Source organism: Pelophylax lessonae, assembly GCF_965119305.1.
Source record: "Pelophylax lessonae genome assembly, chromosome: 2".
Taxonomy (NCBI): Eukaryota; Metazoa; Chordata; class Amphibia; order Anura; family Ranidae; genus Pelophylax; species Pelophylax lessonae.
Genome location: NC_138769.1, coordinates 494655555 through 494675972, shown reverse-complemented (window position 1 = coordinate 494675972; position 20418 = coordinate 494655555). Strand labels below are relative to the sequence as shown.

Sequence of the window (20418 nt, the reverse complement as noted above, 5' to 3'; positions counted from 1 at the left end):
TTATTTTCTAGAAACTGAAAACGTAAGGACAAGAAAATATTTACAAAAATACATTAGTTTTTCAGTAAAAAGAAGAAGATCTCCAAACCCATAGCTCTGCTGTAGACTTGCTTCTTTCATCCCACATGAACAACCTAGGTACTGGCTACCAGCACCTCTCCACTCTTAGTGAAACTATGAAAAATATAAGAGGCACTCCAGAACTTAGCTCTTTGTGTTTAATTGGTCAAAAAAAAAAAAAAAAAAAAAAAAGACTGCATACATGTCTCCACCCAGAGGGTAAATCTGTCAGAGAAACATACATTACGTAGGCTGCCACTGCAGATTTCCCTTTGACAACATTAGTTGACAGTGCTACACGGCTAACTAACGAATTCTAATCACTGACCTAGAACAAGTGTGCAGGCCAAGAAAGCCATAGAAAAGCCAGAAGCCCTCATCTGCATACCTGCTGTGGGTCAGTGGTTCAAGTCCTGAAGCTGGAGTAAGCCAATTTGACATTGAGCACCATAAGGATAGCAAATCTAAAGATTATACAAGTACACAGTACATACGGCGCTCCTAGGAGAAGTGCAAAGTCCCTTGGTCCATTGGGACTTTCATCTGTAGACCATCAACAGGGTAGGAGGAATGGATGAGGCAACTGGGTGGATGGATGGCTGAACAGAAGAGGGGACCGAGACTGGAACCACTGCAGCTCCCTCAGAAGATCTGGGTAGGATCACCTCAATGTAGAAGAAAACGAATAGCAGGGTGCCGAGTTCAGTATCAAATAAACACTTTATTAAAATAAGCAGCACACTTACAAAAACATATTTTAAAAAAGTGTTTATTTGATACTGAACTCAGCACCCTGCTATTCGTTTTCTTCTAGCACCTTAAGGATAGGTGTGCAATGGCAGCCACAATGTTCCACTCATGACAGGTTTACTTTCAGTTGCCAATGCCAGAGGGAATGACCATTTTAAAAAAGTATTTTGACAATTTTCAAGTATTAACTAAATGTATTTTTTCCACATTTGCCAAGAATAGTTCTTTAAAGCATGTTCACTTTAAGAAAGGGCTAAAGGTTTCAGAATAGACCATAAGGACACACTTTGTAAATACAAAACGCAGTGCTAGAGTGTATTGTTAGGTAGGTGGAGAGTACACTGAAATCACTTTAGGCATCTTCTGTGTATTTTGTGGTTTGGTATTTTGCATTCATTAATGGTTCAAAGCCTTGCCGCCGTTTTCGGTGCATGAAGAGAACAAGGAGTAATAGAACTACAAGTAAGGCAATAAGTACTCCTCCAACTGTCGATGCCACAAGGACTCCTGCTGCCCGAATGTCTGCATCAGAAGCTGGGGACAAATGGGAAAACCATGTTAAAAAAGCTTACTCTACACTAGGACATGCTTGACTATATTCATATACAATAGTAAACAACATGGGTTGACTTATCCACTGCTTGAATTACATGCATTGTCTGAAATATGATCAGTAGCAGCACACACAAACTAAGGAGTGCAATGTGGCGCAGAGTGTGGCTCCATATCTTGCAAATGCACACTGCCACATATGGTACAGTGTTGTATCCCAATACAAACCTGTGCAGAGCTGGCACAAGAGGCATCAGCTTCTGTACCATACCTTCCAACTTTGAGAAAGAAACTGACAACTACTAGCAAAAGTATGTTGGCATAAGATACGCCCCGGGCACACCCCCTTAATAGGAGAATTATACTACAAAAATGATTCGTTAAACCCACAAGTGATTTTTTTTTTTTTTTTAACACTACTATTCCTTTATTACTGGTTTTTGAGATTTACAAATGCAGCACTTTAGAAATTGGATTAAAGGTTTAGCACTGGGAAACTTTTTGAAAGATAATAGTGCATTTTATATACAAACTATATAGATCAAACCAACATGAAGGACAAGAGGAAAGAAGGACAGAGGGACTTTGTTCCAAATCAGGGACAGTTCCACGAAATCAGGGACAGTTGGGAGTTATGCTGTACACCTGAAGCCCCCCCCCCCCCCCCCAATGCTATATAGCAGGTTTCAAGGTTCATATGCAGAAAGTAGGGCATACATTTGCCAATGAAAATCCATTACCAATGATTCATTTGAATTACACCTCTAGGAATGTAACATTGGTGTACAATGGCAATCCTTTGCAGATTTGCAAAGATTTACAGTAATTGGAAAGCACAGACATATGACCTAAGAAAATATGCTTATGTTAAAGAAACCCCTTCAGACAATTATAGGTTACCTTCGCTGACTTCCTCACTTGGAAATACTAACCAACCCACATGGATGCAGATTAATAAGTGCTTTTTTAGTTTTTAGATCATTCGGACATCTCAATTTGTTAAAATTTCCAGCAAGTATATTAAAAAAAAATAAAAATAAAATAAAAAAAATAAAAAAAGATACCTGGTAGTTCAATAGAATATGTATAACCCAGCTCTTCTGCAGGAATGAACAGCGCATCATTGGTTATTGGAGGAAAGAAAGGCACCATGTTGTACAGACGATTGTGTCCTATTGGTGCCATTTCTTGGGGCCACACTTCATCAGAAGGCTGAAACCGTTTCATCCATTCATCAAAAATTGCATCAGTAAAAGAATGTAGAACCTACAAATATGAACATATGCAAGTAAAGGAGATGTTAATATGAAGCATTAGTCTATATTATAAAAAACACACAAAAACAGCTCTAAAAACAGCTCTAAATGCACACTAAATATTGTAATTAAAGAGATACTTAAATTTTAGTGAAGTAGTGTTAATTGCCATAATTCATGCACATAAATCATATACATCATGGCAATGTATTTTGTTTTTTAAATTCTCCAACTAGCTTATTCTGTTAGCACTGTTGTGTGGTCACACGATCTTCTCCTGTTCTTTGGCATCTGCAGGGAAATGTCCTATTACTCGGCTGATGTATGCTTTCTACAGTATGCATGTTTTTGGCCAGCCCTGATTGATGCTGTGCCAGTCACATGTCTTAAGTTTCAAGTGCAATTCAAACTAAATTATAAACATCAAAAAACTGTAAATATCTGTATTGAATAGGAGAGAGTCAAAGATGAAGGACATTAGCTTTCACTGATTTAGAAAACTGTATACCGATTTCCATTAAAACTAAGCTTTTTTGTGGGTCTTAGGGAATGTAATCAATCAGCATACCATATCCCTACCCATATAGTGTTTAGCAATAGGAGGACATGGAGGGAGGGAGATGGGTGTCATTTACCACTGTGTATTCATCCACTTGTGTGACTATATAGTCACGTGGGCTGCAGAGGGGGAAAAAAAAAAAAAGGAAAAATGGATTTTTGTAAAATCTTACCGTAAAATCCTTTTCTCTTAAGCTCATTGACAGACGTAGTCCTCCTTGATTAATATCAACTCGGGTTATACTGCCCTCTACAGGAGTAGGACTAGACCGGAAAGAAAACGTTCTGGCCACACCCTAGGGGCAGTCCCAGAGGGTATATCCTCTCACTTCCTGCTACAGCAAATCAGTTATGTCACAAAGCAGTGTTTAGAGAATTTAACCCAACCCAACTCAAAAACAGAGGGGCGGGTACTACGTCTGTCAATGAGCTTGAGAAAAGGATTTTACGGTAAGATTTTACAAAAATCCATTTTTCTCTGTCGCTCATTGACAGACGTAGTCCTCCTTGATTAATATCAACTCGGGACGTCCCAAAGCAGTGCCACAAATGAGGGGTGGGAAAATGGAAATCAAAATCCAATCCAGAAGGCCCAACCGGTGCCGACTAGAAGTTTTAAAGGCTCATCAATCACACGATGAGACTCAACTGAAATTCCAACGGAAAAAAACCCTCGAGGTAGACCACCGGTCTCCTCAAATTGCGGCCTGCAAAACCTTGCGGCCAAATGAGGCATCCGCCGATGCCATCACATCAACTTTATTAAATTTTGTAAAGGTATGAACCGACGACCAGGTAGCCGCCTTGCACACCTGGACCACTGACGCCTGATGGCGGTAGGCCCAGGAAGTACTGAGCGCTCGAGTGGAGTGCGCCTTAACAGGGAACGGAGGATTCCGACCCTTAATAGAATAAGCCTGTACCACCGTCTGCCTAATCCATTTGGAGATAGTCACGGCAGATGCAGGCAACCCCTTTCTGGGGCCATCCGTGATCACAAAAAGTGAATCCGTCTAACGGAACGATTCCGTAGTCTTCAGGTATACCCTGATTGCCCGAACCACATCCAAGGAATGCAACGCATATTCCTGAGGATGATTGGGCTCAGGACACAAGGAAGGTAGCACAATATCTTCATTCAGATGAAAATCTGAAACTACCTTAGGAAGAAAGGATGGCTTCGGATGAAGAACTACCTTATCCCTATGAACCACTAGATATGGGGAATGGCATGATAATGCAGCCAGTTCTGACACCCTGCGTGCAGAAGTGATAGCCCCCAAGAAGGCCACCTTCTGGGATAATGTAAGCAAGGGAATCTCCCTGATATTTTCAAAGGGAGGTTTCTGAAGAACCGACAAACACCAAATTAAGATCCCAGGGCGGTAAGGGCGTGCGCACTGGCGGAGCCAAGTGCCGCACCCCCTGGACACCAAGGAATGAGTAGCCCAAGGCTTCTGAAAGAAGATTGCTAATGCTGAAACCGGACCCTTGATAGTGCTCAAGGATAGTTTCTGCTCAACCCCCTTTTGCAGAAAAAGCCCAGATTCGGGTCACCGAATAGGTACGTGGGGGAAATTCCAAAGATTCACACCACGCGATATAAGTCTTCCATGTGCGATAATAGACTTTGCTGGAAGTCGCTTTCCTTGCTTTAATTAGAGTAGGAATAACTGAAGCTGACAACCCTCTGTCCTTCAGTACCTGGGTCTCAATAGCCAGGCCATTAAAACCAGCGACTGTAAAGCACGATGGAAGATCGGTCCTTGAGACCGCAGATCCTCCCTGAGAGGAAGTCTCCAAGGAGCGTCCGCGACTAGCCTGTCCAAGTCGGCGTACCCGGCTTGACGAGGCCAGTTCAGAATTTCCAGGATAACTGGAGTTCCCTCCACCTCTATCCTGTGGAGAAATCTCAGCAGCAATTTGAGAGGGGGGGGGGGGGGGAAGACATATAGTAGCTGATACTGCCTTTACAGGCCGTTCAGCGCGTCTGCTGCGTCCGCTAGAGGATCGCTGGTGCGAGCCCCGTTGAGCCAACCTACCAACAGATCCATATCCGGGGTGCCCCAATGAAGGGACAGCTGGTGAAATACCTCTGGATGAAGAGACTATTCCTCTTGATCCAGAATCTGACGGCTGAAATAATCTGCCTGTCCACCCCCGTGATAAATATCGTGGAGAGAACTGGAACAACTGTTCCCCCAATAAGAATGTTGGCCACTTCTATGGCCGCCAGGGCACTCTTGGTGCCCCTTGGTGATCGACCTAAGTCATGACCGTGGCATAGTCCGATTGGATCCGAACCGGGCTGCCCTGGAGCTGCTCTGTCCAGTAAATCAGACAAAGTCTGATCGCTCTCAGTTCCAACACATTTATCGGTAACCTGGAATTTATCAGAAGAAATGACTTCCCCCTGGCTGAGCATCGGAGACCGAAGCCACCAGACCAGAGCCTCCCTGGTCCGCTCACTCAATCGGATCCGATTGTCCAGGGAATCGGGATTCCGATTCCATATGAGAAGAATCTCCTCTTTGGAGAATTCGGGTAAGAGACTGGGCAAACGGTACTGCCTCTAAGGAGGCGACCATCAATCCCAGCCAGTTGACGGACAGCAACATCCGAATCATTGACTGAATCTTCTAGAGTTTCTCCGCATGGAGAAACACTCTTGCCAAGGATGTATCCAAAATTAGGCCCAGATAGTTCAGTCTCCTGGTGGGAACCAGGGATGATCTTTGGGAAAAGCAACGAAAACGCTGATGTCCTGCGAAGATGGGGATATAAGGATAGGCATCCTATATGTCTATGGACGCCAGGAAATCCCCCTGATGCAGGGAGGCCACCACTGTATGGATGGACTCCATCTCTTTTAAGACCAGAATTGGACGCACCTAGCCCTTTTTCCTGGGCATTGTGAACAAATTTGACTAGAACTCCTCCAAGGAATGTGAACTACCACTGCTTGTTGTATCAAGCTGTCCCTCGCAAAGCTTTTAAGCGACCCGGGGATGTCGACTATTGGAAGGGAAGAATCGCACCGGTGGAAGTGATCGAAACTCGATCTTGTATCCCGACCATATGACCTTGCGAACCCCTTTATCCGGGATTCTGGAAAGCCCTGGATCCGGAAACCGGTGAAGACGTCCCCCCACCCTAGAGATGGGTGGGGCCCATTCTGTCAATCCAACGAGATAACAGTGGCTTTATTTAGTCTGGAAATCGGTGAGTCCACTATTGGTGGTACCGTCCATCTTTGTAATGAGGGATTCCTCAAAATTATAGCGCCTAGCCATGCGTTTGGAAATAGCAGGGCTCATTTACGGACGACCCTATTTGGGCAAGGGAAACCCTTCACCATTTTGGTAGGCTTGCTAGTACCAAAAAAGGAATACGAGTCTCAGCTACCTCTGCCGGTGTAACCTCAAGATTTAAGGTTTCCCGGACAGACACAACTAGTGCTTCCACCAACGCTTCTTGTGTTATGGCGGAGGCAGAAGCATCCTCCTTACTGTCTGAGGAGACCGTACCTGAGACAACAACCCCAGAAAAGGGACTGCAATGACCAGCTCAGAATCCGTATCTGAGGTATCAGATGACATAGGGGTAGGCGGGGGGGGTCGCTCTTCTTGACCCCAGTCCCTGACAGGCTACCTCCACCCGGGATACCAAAGACTCCAAAACTGCTGATAATGCATCACCACAAGTGGGGTACTGGAGGGTCCTGCGGCCACCCTGAGGGGATCAGGTGGGGATACATGTGTGGCAGGGTTCATGTATCCAGGTGTGAAAATGGCCAAGTCAAAGTCCAGACCTGAATCCAATCAAGAAGAATCTGTGGAAAGAACTGAAAACTGCTGTTCACAAACGCTCTCCATCCAACCTCACTGAGCTCGAGCTGTTTTGCAAGGAGGAATGGGCAAAAATTTCAGTCTCTCGATGTGCAAAACTGATAAAGACATACCCCAAGCGACTTTACAGCTGTAATCGCAGCAAAAGGTGGCTCTACAAAGTATTAACTTAAGGGGGCTGAATAATTTTGCACGCCCAATTTTTTAGTTTTTTTTATTTGTTAACAAAGTTTGAAATATCCAATAAATTTCATTCCACTTCATGATTGTGTCCCATTGTTGTTGATTCTTCACAAAAAATTACAGTTTTATATCTTTATGTTTGAAGCCTGAAATGTGGCAAAAGGTCGCAAAGTTCAAGGGGGCCGAATACTTTCGCAAGGCACTGTACTTTAAGGCACTAGCAGGTCAGTAAGCAAAGAGGAGCAGGTCTTTTTATTCTATGCACATCCCTGGTTAGGGATACAGGACTCTAGGCAACTCCTCGGCTCTAGGCCAACTATCAAAAGCCTTTCATTTGAAGAGGTGGGTCATTACCTGGAATCTGGTTTACCAGTGTCCACTATAGTTATCCTATTAGGTAAAAAAGGTTAAAATGCTTTCTTCTAGTGGACTTTTCCTTCTAACTTGTATTGGGAAAATTTCTGGTAATGGGCTGCTGTGGGACTCAAAACTATGTCTTATAGCAGGAATGAGGAAGGACGGGTGGAGAATGCATCTTAGACTAGGTAGAGGTGTCTCTAAAGGGATGAGCAAGAGAAGGTTCCATGGTCTTCAGATGCCAGAAAGAGCTTTGGATAAAAGGAGTATATCAGTGTTCTTAGCGGAACAACTCCCTTTCCATGCAATAATGAATTAAGAATGACGCATGTTGATCATGCAGCCAAGCATGAGGCACACCATGACTACACAACAGACATAAAATACTCTATGCTGTATTATACTGAGTCCCATGTCCAAGGACTATAGTATGCTGATTCCCATGTCCAAGGACTATAGAAGTTTACGTTAGCTTGGTCAGTTACACGTTTATAGTAATTCAAAGCAAGGACATACCACAAAAATGGGGTCATTGGCTGCAGAATGGGATAAGGCACTGGTTCCATTTAAGAATGCATGGACTAGGTTATGGAGATTCATTACAGGAAGATCCAATGTTCCATCTGGGTCGTCAAAGCCTTCAAGCGCATTCCTAAAAAAAAAAAAAAAAAAAAAAAAAAAATAGACACACGTCACTTTGCGAAAAACCATCAGGTGAAGGTACTGTCTTCTAACCAAAATCCTGGTCCTTGCTGGGGAGTTGGTTGATACAATACTGCACCGCTCTGCAAATCTGGTTAGCTGCCCCAAAATCTCATTGCACTCAGCATTGCAAGTAGCTGATGATAACCTGGTCAGCATTTTTAATTCCTGTAAAAGCCAGGGACTGGCCTTGGGCTAAGAAACATCAGGAAGTGGTGAAATTTCAACAACCACCCTTACATTTGCTGTTCTCTTCAGTCATTTGAAAGCTGCTGCTAAAACCTAATCATACAATTTAGGGAAGACCACTTTCTTTCTCTCCTGGCATTGGCAACAGAAGTCTTCCAAACATTTTATCCTGCCATTGAGAATGTGATAAGGCATTTTCTTCATCCTCAAAACATATTTTAGGTTTGGATGCAAGACCGTTAAAATGGACATCTCTTGGGAGAAAATATTCAGCATGGTGCTAAGCATTGAACTGGAGTACAATTGAAAATAGCCATCAATAATGGTCCAGCGCTAAAGTCTCTCCCAGTGGGGCTTGAAGTATTATTCAATTGTCAAACAGAAATAACTCCCGGCCCCTGCCCAGTAAGGGACATACTGCCTGTACCCCCTTTTTGGCAGCACTGCCCATCACTACCTCCCCCATCGATTAGCAATTATCACCCACATCAGCCATGCCCATTACTGCACCATCATCCCCTCACTACTACTGTACTCATCACTACCAACCCCTAATCATTACTATAGAAATAACCCTCCCACTACAAATACCCACCACAACCTCCACACCCTACTTGAGTACTGAGCACCACCGCCCCCTCCTGCCAGCATCCATTGTGGTCTTAACCTACACCTGGAACCCATCCAGTTGTTTCGCCCCCCTTTACTCAGTCTCCCCTCACCCATTCTCGCCACAATCTGTATCTCTGTAATCCGGCCAGCTATTGTGCCTCTGCCAGCACCTGACAGGATGTGTGTGTGGCGCATGTTTGAGTTTCTCTCCCCGGTCTCCTCACTTGTAGGAGTCAATTGGCAGGTCTCTAGCATTGATAATGGTGCCACAAGGAGCTGAAGAGAATTGTGCATGCAGACAAACTGCACAGGAGTTAGGCCAGCTGTGAAGTGCATATTTCTGGTGCCACTAAAGTGCTCTGCGGTGCTGGAAGACATTGTTATATGGCAGCAGTCTGACAGCCATGAAAGGGTTGGACATATCTAAAGTGGTACCACAATAAAGTCACATGTAGCCCCCAATGGCCTTGGACCCTCCTGCTGACCCGATGTGACACGAGAGAACTGCCTTTGCTATGCTTATCAGTAGCCATGCCCCTAGTGATGGAGCAAACAAATTCACTGACAAAATACTTACCTGAAGCTAAAAGAAGAGTTTGTATAGTAAGGAGGATTGTCAAACTCTGTTAGGGAAAGACATTTCCGTATATCCTCCGTGTTTGGCAGTTGGCCACCAGATTGGTCTATTGGGCTTCGACGAATAAGGCCTTCATTAGTGCCATTGCACAGTGTAACAAGACGATTGTACTCATCTAGACTAGGATTTTAAATAGAAAAATAGTTTAACAAACATGAAGGATTTCAAATTAAAGAAGTTTAAGAGTGTTTTCTTGTCCAACTAAAATTACTTTAAAGTGATACCCAGCCTAAAACTTCAGTATGACATGATAAAAAGGATTAAAAACTTCATTTTTTAATGCAGTCGATAATGTCCTTGAAGAAAGACCCCTCACTTTCTAGGTCTTTGGTAAAGGAAGTGAAGGTAGAACCGAGGGGAAAAAAAAAAAAAGCACATTATATACTGATTTTAACCTTTTACTATTATTAAAATAAAGGTAATAAATAAAAAAGGTAATAAAATGGTTTTCCAGTAACATTTGTTCATGCAAAATTTGGAAAGGGTATGAAGCAACACATTTCAGCTCATGAGAGACTCCTACAAGGTATAAATGTTTTTGTGTTTTTCATGCATGCAAAGCACAACATTACTTGCACATAACTGAATGTCTGTTACTGAGTATTGCGGTATGTAGCACAACAATGCATGGGACTTTTGCAATACAAAAAACGTAAATATGGAATTGCATAGTTTAGTTTGACAATACAAGCAGGCTCCAGACTCCAATAATACCCAAAAAAAGAAGTGTAACATTTCAGTTGAAATGATAACTGCCGATTTGAACCCATAACCATCTGCGGTTCCAAGCAATGGCACCCCAAATCTGATGGACTTTCCCCAAGGATCCCTAAACATCTCTCTCAGCCATCTCCAGTTAAATGTGACAAATTACTTATTTACATTGGGGAGAAACTCTAAATAGCATTGTCGATTAATTACGCCTGCTTTTTTATTACAGAAGCCATTGCAGATTCCCAGACACTCCCACCATAAACCTTACTTATTCAGAGGATTTCAAAGAAAGGATACCTATTACACACGATCTCCCAGCGTGAAAACCTGGAACCAAGACTTAATAAAGTCGGGTCATCTGCTCTGGGTGCACCAAACAGTTCATCTGTGCAGACATCACACTCATTTCTTCCAGTTGCAAAATTCCAGTATGGTAAAGCAAAAGAGTCATTGCCAAGCATTTTCTGTAACAAGCAGTAACAGCAGCAATTAAAAAAAAATAAATAAAAAAAAAAAAAAAAAAGGTAAAAGCATACAAATATTTGCAACAACTAATATCCTTCCTTAGCCTAGGTTCACATTGGAATGCGGTGCGGGAAACCCACCATCCGTGCGCGTTTTCTGCACTGCATTCTAATTACACTGTCCTTGTGATCAAACCCAGGTCGCAAACGTGTGGGTAGGTTCAGCAGCAGAAAACTCAGGAGTCCAGGTGCAGAGTAAAGAATATATAGTAACTGAAGTTGGACAATACACAAAATACACAAAAAGCCCAACAGGAAGGCAACCTGACCGGGAGCACTCGCAGAATGTAACCACAATCCGTTAGTAGCAGGTCTCAGGTGTCCCAACAGCATCTGTCTCGAGGAGCAGAACACAGCCTGGCTGGTCCATACCCGATTGGGGATTCTTTCAGGTAGGATGGCAGGTCTCTGCACTCCCTACTCTGAACCTTTCCCCAATACCAAACACTGTGCCTGACAGATGGGAGCCCTGCATCTAATCTAGCCACATAAAACATGTGGGTCAAGCCTGGGAGCCAGGGTTTTATCTAGACTCTGCCTTACCCCAGATGGCTACCAGAGTCACAAGACATATCAGCAAAGAATCAGCTACCCCCTGTGGCCAAGGAAATCATAGAGAAACTTGGTTCCTCTTAACTTCCTCTCCCTCTGCAATGCTGCTGAGGTTGAGCGCCACCTGCAGTAAAGACAGTAGACCACACCTGCATGCACAACTTTGATAAAATGTGGTGCGATTTGAGCCCATTCAAAATAAATAGACTGAAAATCGCATGCCACTGAATGTCCTGCGGTTCCTGTGCCATTCATATGCAGTTCACAGTGTGAACTGAGGCCTACTCTGTTTTTCTCCCTACATACACTGCATGATAAGGCTATAAAAGGGTCAACATATTCTGGAATTAGCCATTAAGGTTTTAAATTACCTAAAGCCATGTACAGGATTTCGTGCCACGTTTTGCATCCCACTGAGTGAACCTCCACACAGACCACAATAAAAACCTCAGAGGCTCTGACCCCTTCGATTTAAAAATTTTGGTTTTAGATATGCCTTAAAAGCGGAATTAAATCCATCAATTTAATGGTTTCCCAAAATATATACACTCAAGGCAAGTCATGAATGATAACTCACAGCTGCTTGTGCCTCAACCAAATGGTCAATCCATCAAATGGCTGGTGTATTAACTGATCACATGTGCAGCATCATGGCAACTACAGATCAAACAGAGGCTGAGACTGCAGCATCTTTGGCTGTAAAGGTTTGGAGGATTTAATTCAATTCCATTTCCTAGTGATACAAGCCATTTTAAGAGAAGCAAGCAAATTACTAATTTGCTACCGTAAAGAGATTCTTCACATTGTAAACAGATTTTGTACAAATATTGTAGCTGCTGACTTACACATACTTACCTGTCCCAGGATCCAGAGATATCCTCCCTGACCTAACACTTTGCTGGTCTTCGGGTGCAGCTAGTGGCATGCCAACACTGGACAGCCAACTGACTCCTTGGGGCTTCACAGCTGGCTGCCAACTGCGCATGGGAAGCTTTGCTGCGCCACGTAATTGGTCCCGTAGTCTCCTGGGACATGTCCCAAGAGGCTGCAGGGGGGCCGAACCTCCGCACGATCTGACCGGAAGTTGGAGCGGGTACCTGTAAAGTCAATTAACCCACCCACCCCTACACCAAAAAAAAAAAAAAACATTCCTAAATATTGGGGCGAGTCGAAATTTCCTTTTGGGTGAAATTTAGCTTTAACCCCCCCTTGCTAACTTTTGTTATTGTTGATAAGTTAGTAGATCCCAATGCCACAGGATTCCTTGCCTGGCTGCTAATAGAAAAGAGGGGGTTGCTAAAACCAAATATTGGGGTTGATTTACTAAAGGCAAATATACTGTGCACTGCAATTGCATCAGCTCCAAAGCTTAGTAAATGAGGTAAAAACTTAAATTTGCAAAGTATACTCAATCACATGCAAGGAAAATTTAAAACTGCATTTTTGTTTGTAAATGATTGGATGATCGAAACCAGAGCTTCGCCTTTTTTCAGAGCTTCCCTTCAGATCTAGAGCAAATTCACTTAAAAGTGCACAGTATATTTGCCTTTAGTAAATCAATCTCATTGTCTCCTTTACATAGTTTTCTAAATCTGGTAGCCTTCTGAGAAACACTGCCGCTAAAAGACAGAACCAACAAATGTTCCCCCCATGCAGCAGCAAATTCTTCCTCCATTGAACAAGAATATAAGAAAACTGTATTAAACAACTTTCTAGTCCATGACTGTTTATTCCCACATTACCTGTAAATCTCTCTCCAGCGACAACAAGTGGTATCGATGCCAAGTAACAAATGCAGGACCCTTGTGTGACAAATCAATAGCTTTGAATGGACGTCCTGGCCCTAGAAAAGAGGAAAAAAAATAAATAAATAACCAAAAAGGGAATTTCCGCTCCAAGAGACAGTTATATTCCGTTCATTGCCGCACCAAAGAGCTTGGTGCAAGGATTAATAGACATGAAGCAGCATTTTCTATAGGACAATCAATTGATTAATTGGATGTCAACACAGTCAGTTAATAGAACCTATTATGATTAGCCTAGCGAGGCAGAGTAATGATGCTGTAAAGGTACAGTTTTAGGTCTACTGCATTTTAATAGTCTGTGGATAACTGAACAGAAAAAGATATTGATCTGGGTAAATTACATTTTGTAAGAATAAAAATATAGGAGGGTTTCCCAAATAGAAACTTTAACTAAAATTACGTTCCACGGGATGAAAGTACAAACTAAATAAAACACATTAAAAGTAACCCTTTTTGATTTTTTAGTGTTAAGGGTGGTTACCAATTTACTTATAATACTATCTAGAAGTATCCTATGAACACAAGCACAAGGACATCATTTAAACGTCTAGGACCTTGGCATGAATAATGTCCCCAGCACATTTGTAGCACAATAGTCATTGATCACATTAGATGACATCTGGTGAATGGAATCTATGCTGTTTAAAAAAAACACACAACACAAACACACTTGAACCAAAACTGGTATTACAGGAGAAATACAGCCTAAGCTTTTTTTGGCCCTCAAATTCATATGGATCACAGAAGTGCAGTTTGTTCTGCACTCCTGGGACCCTTTTTCAGCCAACAGTAGGCTAAAGTCCGGAGGTTGCCGACATTACTCAGCCGATCCAGGCCCTAGATCGATCCCAGCTACAGTTGGGATCCACCCAGATGCCTGGATCAGCAGCTAGCTCAGCCTCCCACTTCCGCCCTCTCCACAGCCTGGCACCCCAGTGAGCACTGGAAGGGAAGAGCACAGAGCCAGTGACTTACCGGTACCTGCTCAGCGAGGAGGGGAGAACTGAGCAATCAGGGATGTTTGATCGATGCTGCATCCTCCTAGGTGAGTATATTTCTAACCCCATACTTTTTATACCAAAAAACAATTGTATTTTGCAGCTCACCTTCGTTGTGGTGGCTGCATTTGTGTCCTTTGTTAGTCCTTTTCCCCCCCTTTATTTTTACCTGGTTATCCACCAAGTTTTTTTTTTTTTTTTTTTTTTTTTTTTTTTTTTTAAACTTCCTTTACAGAACAAGCGGCCCAGCAAAAGTGGCAGGTGGAGGGTTGAGACAAACTTTACCACCAAAAGGGGAGCTTAAAAAATGGTTAGCTCTTCTTTATGCAATTCAAGAAAGGAAAAAAAAAATGTATGTATGTATGTATGTATGTATGTATGTATGTATGTATGTATGTATGTATGTATGTATGTATGTATGTGCTTAAACACCCAGACTGACAATGTTGCTGTCCAAAGGTGGCTATGTTGCTCCCCATCCAAAGTGGAGACACCCTAAGGCAGAAGTGTGTTACTGGTCAAATCACCCAGTTAAAAAGAAAAATCTTTTATGGGGGTGCATACAATGGACAACTTATACAATTAGGTAAAACCTTTAACCCAAAAGGGAAACAAAAAGAAAACAGTCACCTCCGGATGGAGCTGCTGTACTGACTATAAGAAGCGAGCACAGCAATCTACCCTGCTGAGCTATTGTGTTCCAAGTTCCCCCCGCCAGAACACTCCGATCAGTGCTCTCTGCCATTGGCTGAGAGAGAGCTGATCTGGAGTCAGTCGGCTGCTGGTTTTCCAGCATGCACAGCTGGTCTTTGTTGGACAGGCAGCCATACAAAGGATCCAAATGTTGGCCATTTTTATTGAACCGGCATATGTTCCGACATTCGGCCCGTGTGTACCTGGCTTTACTCTAGCCAAAATAACTAAAAAAAAAAAAAAAAAGTTTTGCCTATCGTTCTACTATAATGTGTTAACTTATGTTAACGCCACCTACATCTACTAGTCCATCTAACACTACCCTCTCCACAGGTGGATAACGTTGTGGTAGAAAGATGGCTATGTTGCTGCTCCTCAGATACAGTTGAAGAGTAGCCACCTCAAGACCTGAAAGGTGTTACTGAAAGGTGTTGCTGGTCAGATCAACAGGTGAAAATAAGGGGGAAAAAAAAGAATGCATCTACTACATCTAAGTATGGTCAACGTGCAAAATCTAGAAGATTTTTTGATTTAGGTTTAGATGGGCTTTAAACGAATAGCTCTCCACCAAAAAAAGCTATACATACATTTCTTCTATAGTTTTTTTGTAATTTTAAAGAAAATAATATACCCAACAACGTGTCCCTGACAGAATAGTAGTGAAGCCAAACAAAGAAGTTATAGATGCTGATGTTCGAGACTTGTGGTTCAGTTCCATTGGGCCCAAGAAGACCAAGCCAGTGTTGAGTGGCAATTACGTAATCAGGATGAATGGTGTTCTTGGCACGATCCAGTGCATCCAGGAACTGAGCTCTTTCCTGTACTGTTAAGGAATGTATATTTTTCCGTACAACCGGTTGCTTCCTCTGGTCACAGTTAGGTCCTGTCCATCCAAATTTACATTCTCCACAATTATAACCTGCAAAGTTCCCTGTGGAAGACATATGTATAAAAGTTGAATAGGTTTAACAAGCAATACATCAGAACAAAGATGCACAGGTGACAGCTTACCAGGTCCATGTGTTCCATTTCTGTGCATTGTCTTTAGAGCATGGAACATAGGTACAGAAACAATAGAAGAGCAAGGCAAAAACCAGATGTATTCACATGCCCCAACTGCACAAATTCTTTCCCAACAGGGATTCAGTAAATTCATGTAGTGCAGGTATATTCTGTGATGAAATGGTAAATTCCTAATGCTTTGTCTGGCGAAGCCTTGCGCAATGATAACAGACCCCTTTCTCCTCACTATACCTCTGCCATCCAAAGCACCAGGTGCAACCTAGGTCTGAATGTTCAATTGGGAGCAGTCAGAGGATCAGGAGAGGAATGGCTTGTTGCCATATGTCAATGCATATTCCAGATTTTTTTCTTTGCCCTAGTAATCAATGTTGCTTGTCGAGCAAACAAGCACAAAAACCATTCGTTTATTCAGTGAAATGTTCTATAATGATCACTCTGCCCTCCTAATGTAAAATCTATTTTAATAGACTGGACTAGCCAGTGTTTATAGATTTAGCTTTGTAAAACATAATTGCACATAAAATGTTGTAATAGCTTCCTTATTCCTCTATTCAGTTTCTGGTCCATTTTTTGGTATATCCACTGAACCTTTCCACTTATTCATGGAAATGAAAATTGGTCAAAATCTTTGCTATGCTCGGTTCCGGAGAAAAAACAGCAGAAAGAACACTCAGAATTCTACTGGGGAGCAAAAAAGTTTAGGAATTGCATTTTCTAAACAAGACTGCATATACCTAAATTAAAGGAAACATTTGCAGCCCCTAAAAGGCCAGTTCAGTGTAGATATACAGTATATGATTGATAAATGGAGGAGATCGTACAAACAATGCTCTTTGTACTGTCAGGGCAAAAGAGAACTCAGTCAAGTCAAAGTTCCCAGAAACCTAAAAACCAAAAAAAAAAAAAAACCTAAGCCAGCCATAGCCTGTTTGAATCTTGGCCAGTTCAGAAGGGATTTGAACCACATATGGGCAGGCTGCATGCACCCAAGCTGATCGATCAACCTGGGTACAACCACTTGGTCAGATTTTTAATGCCAGTATAGCCGCTAGCAATAATCACTGTTCTTCAAGCCAGGATGGGTCCCCACACATCCGCTATAATCTTCCCCCCCTCCCCATCAGAAGAAAACAAAAAGGTCTGTGGAAGGGATTCTGCACCCCCTCCCCCCAACACCCGACTGTTGATGGGGGAAGAACGATTGTTCTTGGGTTGCAGGAAAGAAAAATCGCACCATGTATTCCTGGCTTTAGAAGGAGTCTATGGGTCGTGGGACAATGGTGACCAAAGCTGCAATGGTGGTAGCCCACCACAGCATTTGACATCTGGATTTTATATTAGTTTGTTAATTAAAGCTACAAAGCTTAAATATTTTACTGTGATCACTGAAAAGAACTAGATTGCTACAATGGTGTTTTAAAGAAAGTACTCAGACTGTCAGTGAGGCCTACTCTTAAAAATGCTGGTTATCTAGCGGACATTGTCATTTAATGGGTTCAGTTCGAGAGTGACCCTAATCAAGCATACAGATTAGAAGCTTGACTTCACATTCTATAGTCGGTCTCTAGATCAGGGGTCTCTAGATGCTCTGAGCAAAAAGGGACAGTTCATCATCCTTGAGACTTTTAGGGTGCCAGACGGATTAGAAAATGCCCCTTCACTGGTGTCAATGAGATTAGATAGTGCCCCATTGGTTTTAGGGAAAGGAATAGTGCTACATTGTTCAAGGTAGGAATGATGCCCCAACATTGGTGCCTGTGGGAAGAATGGTGTCTCAACATTGGTGTCAGTGGGTGGCATGATGCCCCAAGGGCCAGATAAAGGCAAGCAAAGGGCCACATCCAGTTCGTGGGTTGTAGTTTGGAGACCACTGGTTCTAGATCAATGACTCAATGAAATATTGAAGCCAGACAACCATTAGTTTTAAAAGGTCATCAGCAAAGGTAGCCTACATACTTTTATCATGAGGCACTAGGGCATAATCAGACACTGAATCAAAAGGACGCCTATAAAAAACAAAATTCTCAGGGGTTATGATTATCAAAATTTCAATAATAGAACCTACCACCAACACTTAAATGTTTCATGGGTTAAAAAAAAAAAAAAAAAAACAACCCACACACCTGTTAGCAGTAGGTTACATTGAGTCTTTATAGCTTCTGAAATTTGGTTGAAACTGGTACATAGTTACTAAGATGTTTGGTCAACAGTATGACTTTTTTGTGTGTGTGAAACAAATAAGTTCTTTGACTAAATAGAATAACAGAAATTTTACTGGCACCTAATTGCCTGGCAATTGCCCAACCAACAGAGTTAGAGCTCACCTATTCCCCACCAGGCAGACATCCTTAAATCAGAGCACACCCCTTGTTAAAATTATGCATTGAAAACGCAATTAGAAAGGCCAGAAAGCAGCAAAGTTATGTCTCAAGGGGTCTTTTTATTTAACTTTCTCCTCACTAGGATGGCTAGCGATTTAGCTAGTCTGCAACAAAGGAATACATTGTGGAAGACTAGGGTACATACAAATATAGCTCAGAAGTTAAGAAAATATCACTTTAAAACAAAAATATTATAAATTGCTGCAGATTGATGCAGGTGAGGTGGCCTATTCAAATTTGGAGGGCAGATTCCTGCCCGGGACCTTCTCTTGATCTCAGGTTTTTTTGCCCTCTGGGGACCCTCTATTTTCTTTGTTAGGACAGGGTACATTTTTTTTTTATCCTACTGATATAGCTCAGTAACCTTGGACAGATTTTGTCCAGTTCATGTTTTGTTTTGGTATGTGCTTTTGTTCTGTGCATTGTTTCCAATGTATTTGCCATCAGGTTGGATTTGATTTAAATCAAGTCAATTTAAATCACTAGTAAAAAGGATTGATTTAAATCATAGTTTTTAATTTAACAATGCAGTGCAGGTTCTCAGCTGGCAGAGCTTGGATTAATTGAATGAGTTTACCAAAAATGTATATAATGCAGAATATACAGCCTCATGCTACATACGTCAGCTCCATTTCATGGTTAATAAACTAAATTATTAATGCATCTTAACCTCCTTAGCAATATTCCCGAGTGTGGTTCGGGGTGGAATTTCAGTGCCATTAGAGGTAACCCTGAGCCACACTCGTGGTACCGCCAGGGAGCATCGCTGGATCCTGGAAGAGGTTACTTACCTTGTCCCCGGGATCCCACAATGTATTCCGGCAGTGTACGGCGGCCGGATCTTCCGTCTGATGCTGTGTGCCCCGGCTTCCGTTCCCTGCGAGCGTCGAACCGGCAGCAAATTCAAAAAGTAAAGCACACAAACACACTGATATATTGTAATCCTATTGGATTACATTACTAAATAAAACAAATTGACATTAGTTTGCCCCCCAGTGCCCTTGCCTGTAGTTTTACTGTACACATACACACACATTAATATCTATATTTTTTTTAACTTATTTATAGTTATTATATTATAATTTATGATTTTGTGTTTCAAACAAACGCACAGAAAAAAAAAAAAAAAAATCATATGTAAATAGTTGGTTTGGGCTGCTCGTCCTTAAGGCCCCTTTGACACGGTCCACATTCCGTTGCGGACCATGCTCTGCTCAGTGGGGATCGATCCGCCAATCCCCGCTGAGCCGGTGGATGACAGCTCCGTCTCCGCACTGTGTGCGGAGAGGGAGGTGTCAGAGCCCCGCTGCTCTCTATGGGGAATCGGATGAGAGCAGACTGCCTGTCCGCTCTCATCCGATCCCCTGGACAGATGGAAAATAGGGTTTCCATCCGTCCGGATTTCACGGACAGGATCGGATGCGGATGGCAGCGGACATATCACCGCTGACATCCGCTGCTCCATAGGGCTGAATGGGGCATCCGATCAGATCCGCCTAAAACTGACAGGCGGATCTGATCGGAACGCCCCGTGTGAAAGAGCCCTAAGAATTAAATGCATAATAATTGCACCGCTTTCAGCACCTAAAATCGGAAACAGTCATACCGCCAGGGTGGTTAAGATAGAAAACCAACTACTTTTATTAAAAACAAACTTGATAACAATAAAACAAAATCTGATTTAAAGCAGTAGTATACTCCCCAAAAAAAAAAAAAAAAAAAAAAAACACCTGCAAGACAAAGGCATAATGAGCTAGTATGCATCGCATACTAGCTCATTATGAAATACTTACCTTAAAACTAAGCCCCGACACGGACCCCCGGACACCGCTGTGGGAGCAGACATGATCCCTCGGCATCTCTTCCGGGTTTGGCGGCTCCAGTGCTGAGTGGCCGGAGCTGCGATGATGTCACCCCGCGCATGCTTTCCAGCAACTTCCCAGCAAGGAACTCTGAAGGTCCGCTGGACCTTCAGAGCGCATGCGCCGCTAGCGCCAGCGGCTGCATGCAGTGCAAATATCTCC

The 20418-nt window shown here is 42.6% G+C and overlaps 1 protein-coding gene across 1 annotated transcript in view; it reads right to left on the bottom strand.

Annotated features, from left to right (window-relative positions):
• Positions 1 to 1119: 1119 nt before the first annotated feature.
• Positions 1120 to 20418, bottom strand: part of DCT (dopachrome tautomerase) — a 30276-nt gene continuing 10977 nt past the window's right edge. Inside the window, exons 2-8 of the mRNA XM_082246292.1 lie at positions 15622 to 15921; positions 13237 to 13337; positions 10716 to 10882; positions 9645 to 9824; positions 8081 to 8216; positions 2427 to 2628; positions 1120 to 1344 (exon numbers count right to left, since the gene is read on the bottom strand). Of these exons, the coding sequence (XP_082102418.1) occupies positions 1163 to 1344; positions 2427 to 2628; positions 8081 to 8216; positions 9645 to 9824; positions 10716 to 10882; positions 13237 to 13337; positions 15622 to 15921 (1268 nt within the window). The 3' untranslated portion in view covers positions 1120 to 1162. The remainder of the gene's footprint in view (positions 1345 to 2426; positions 2629 to 8080; positions 8217 to 9644; positions 9825 to 10715; positions 10883 to 13236; positions 13338 to 15621; positions 15922 to 20418) is intronic.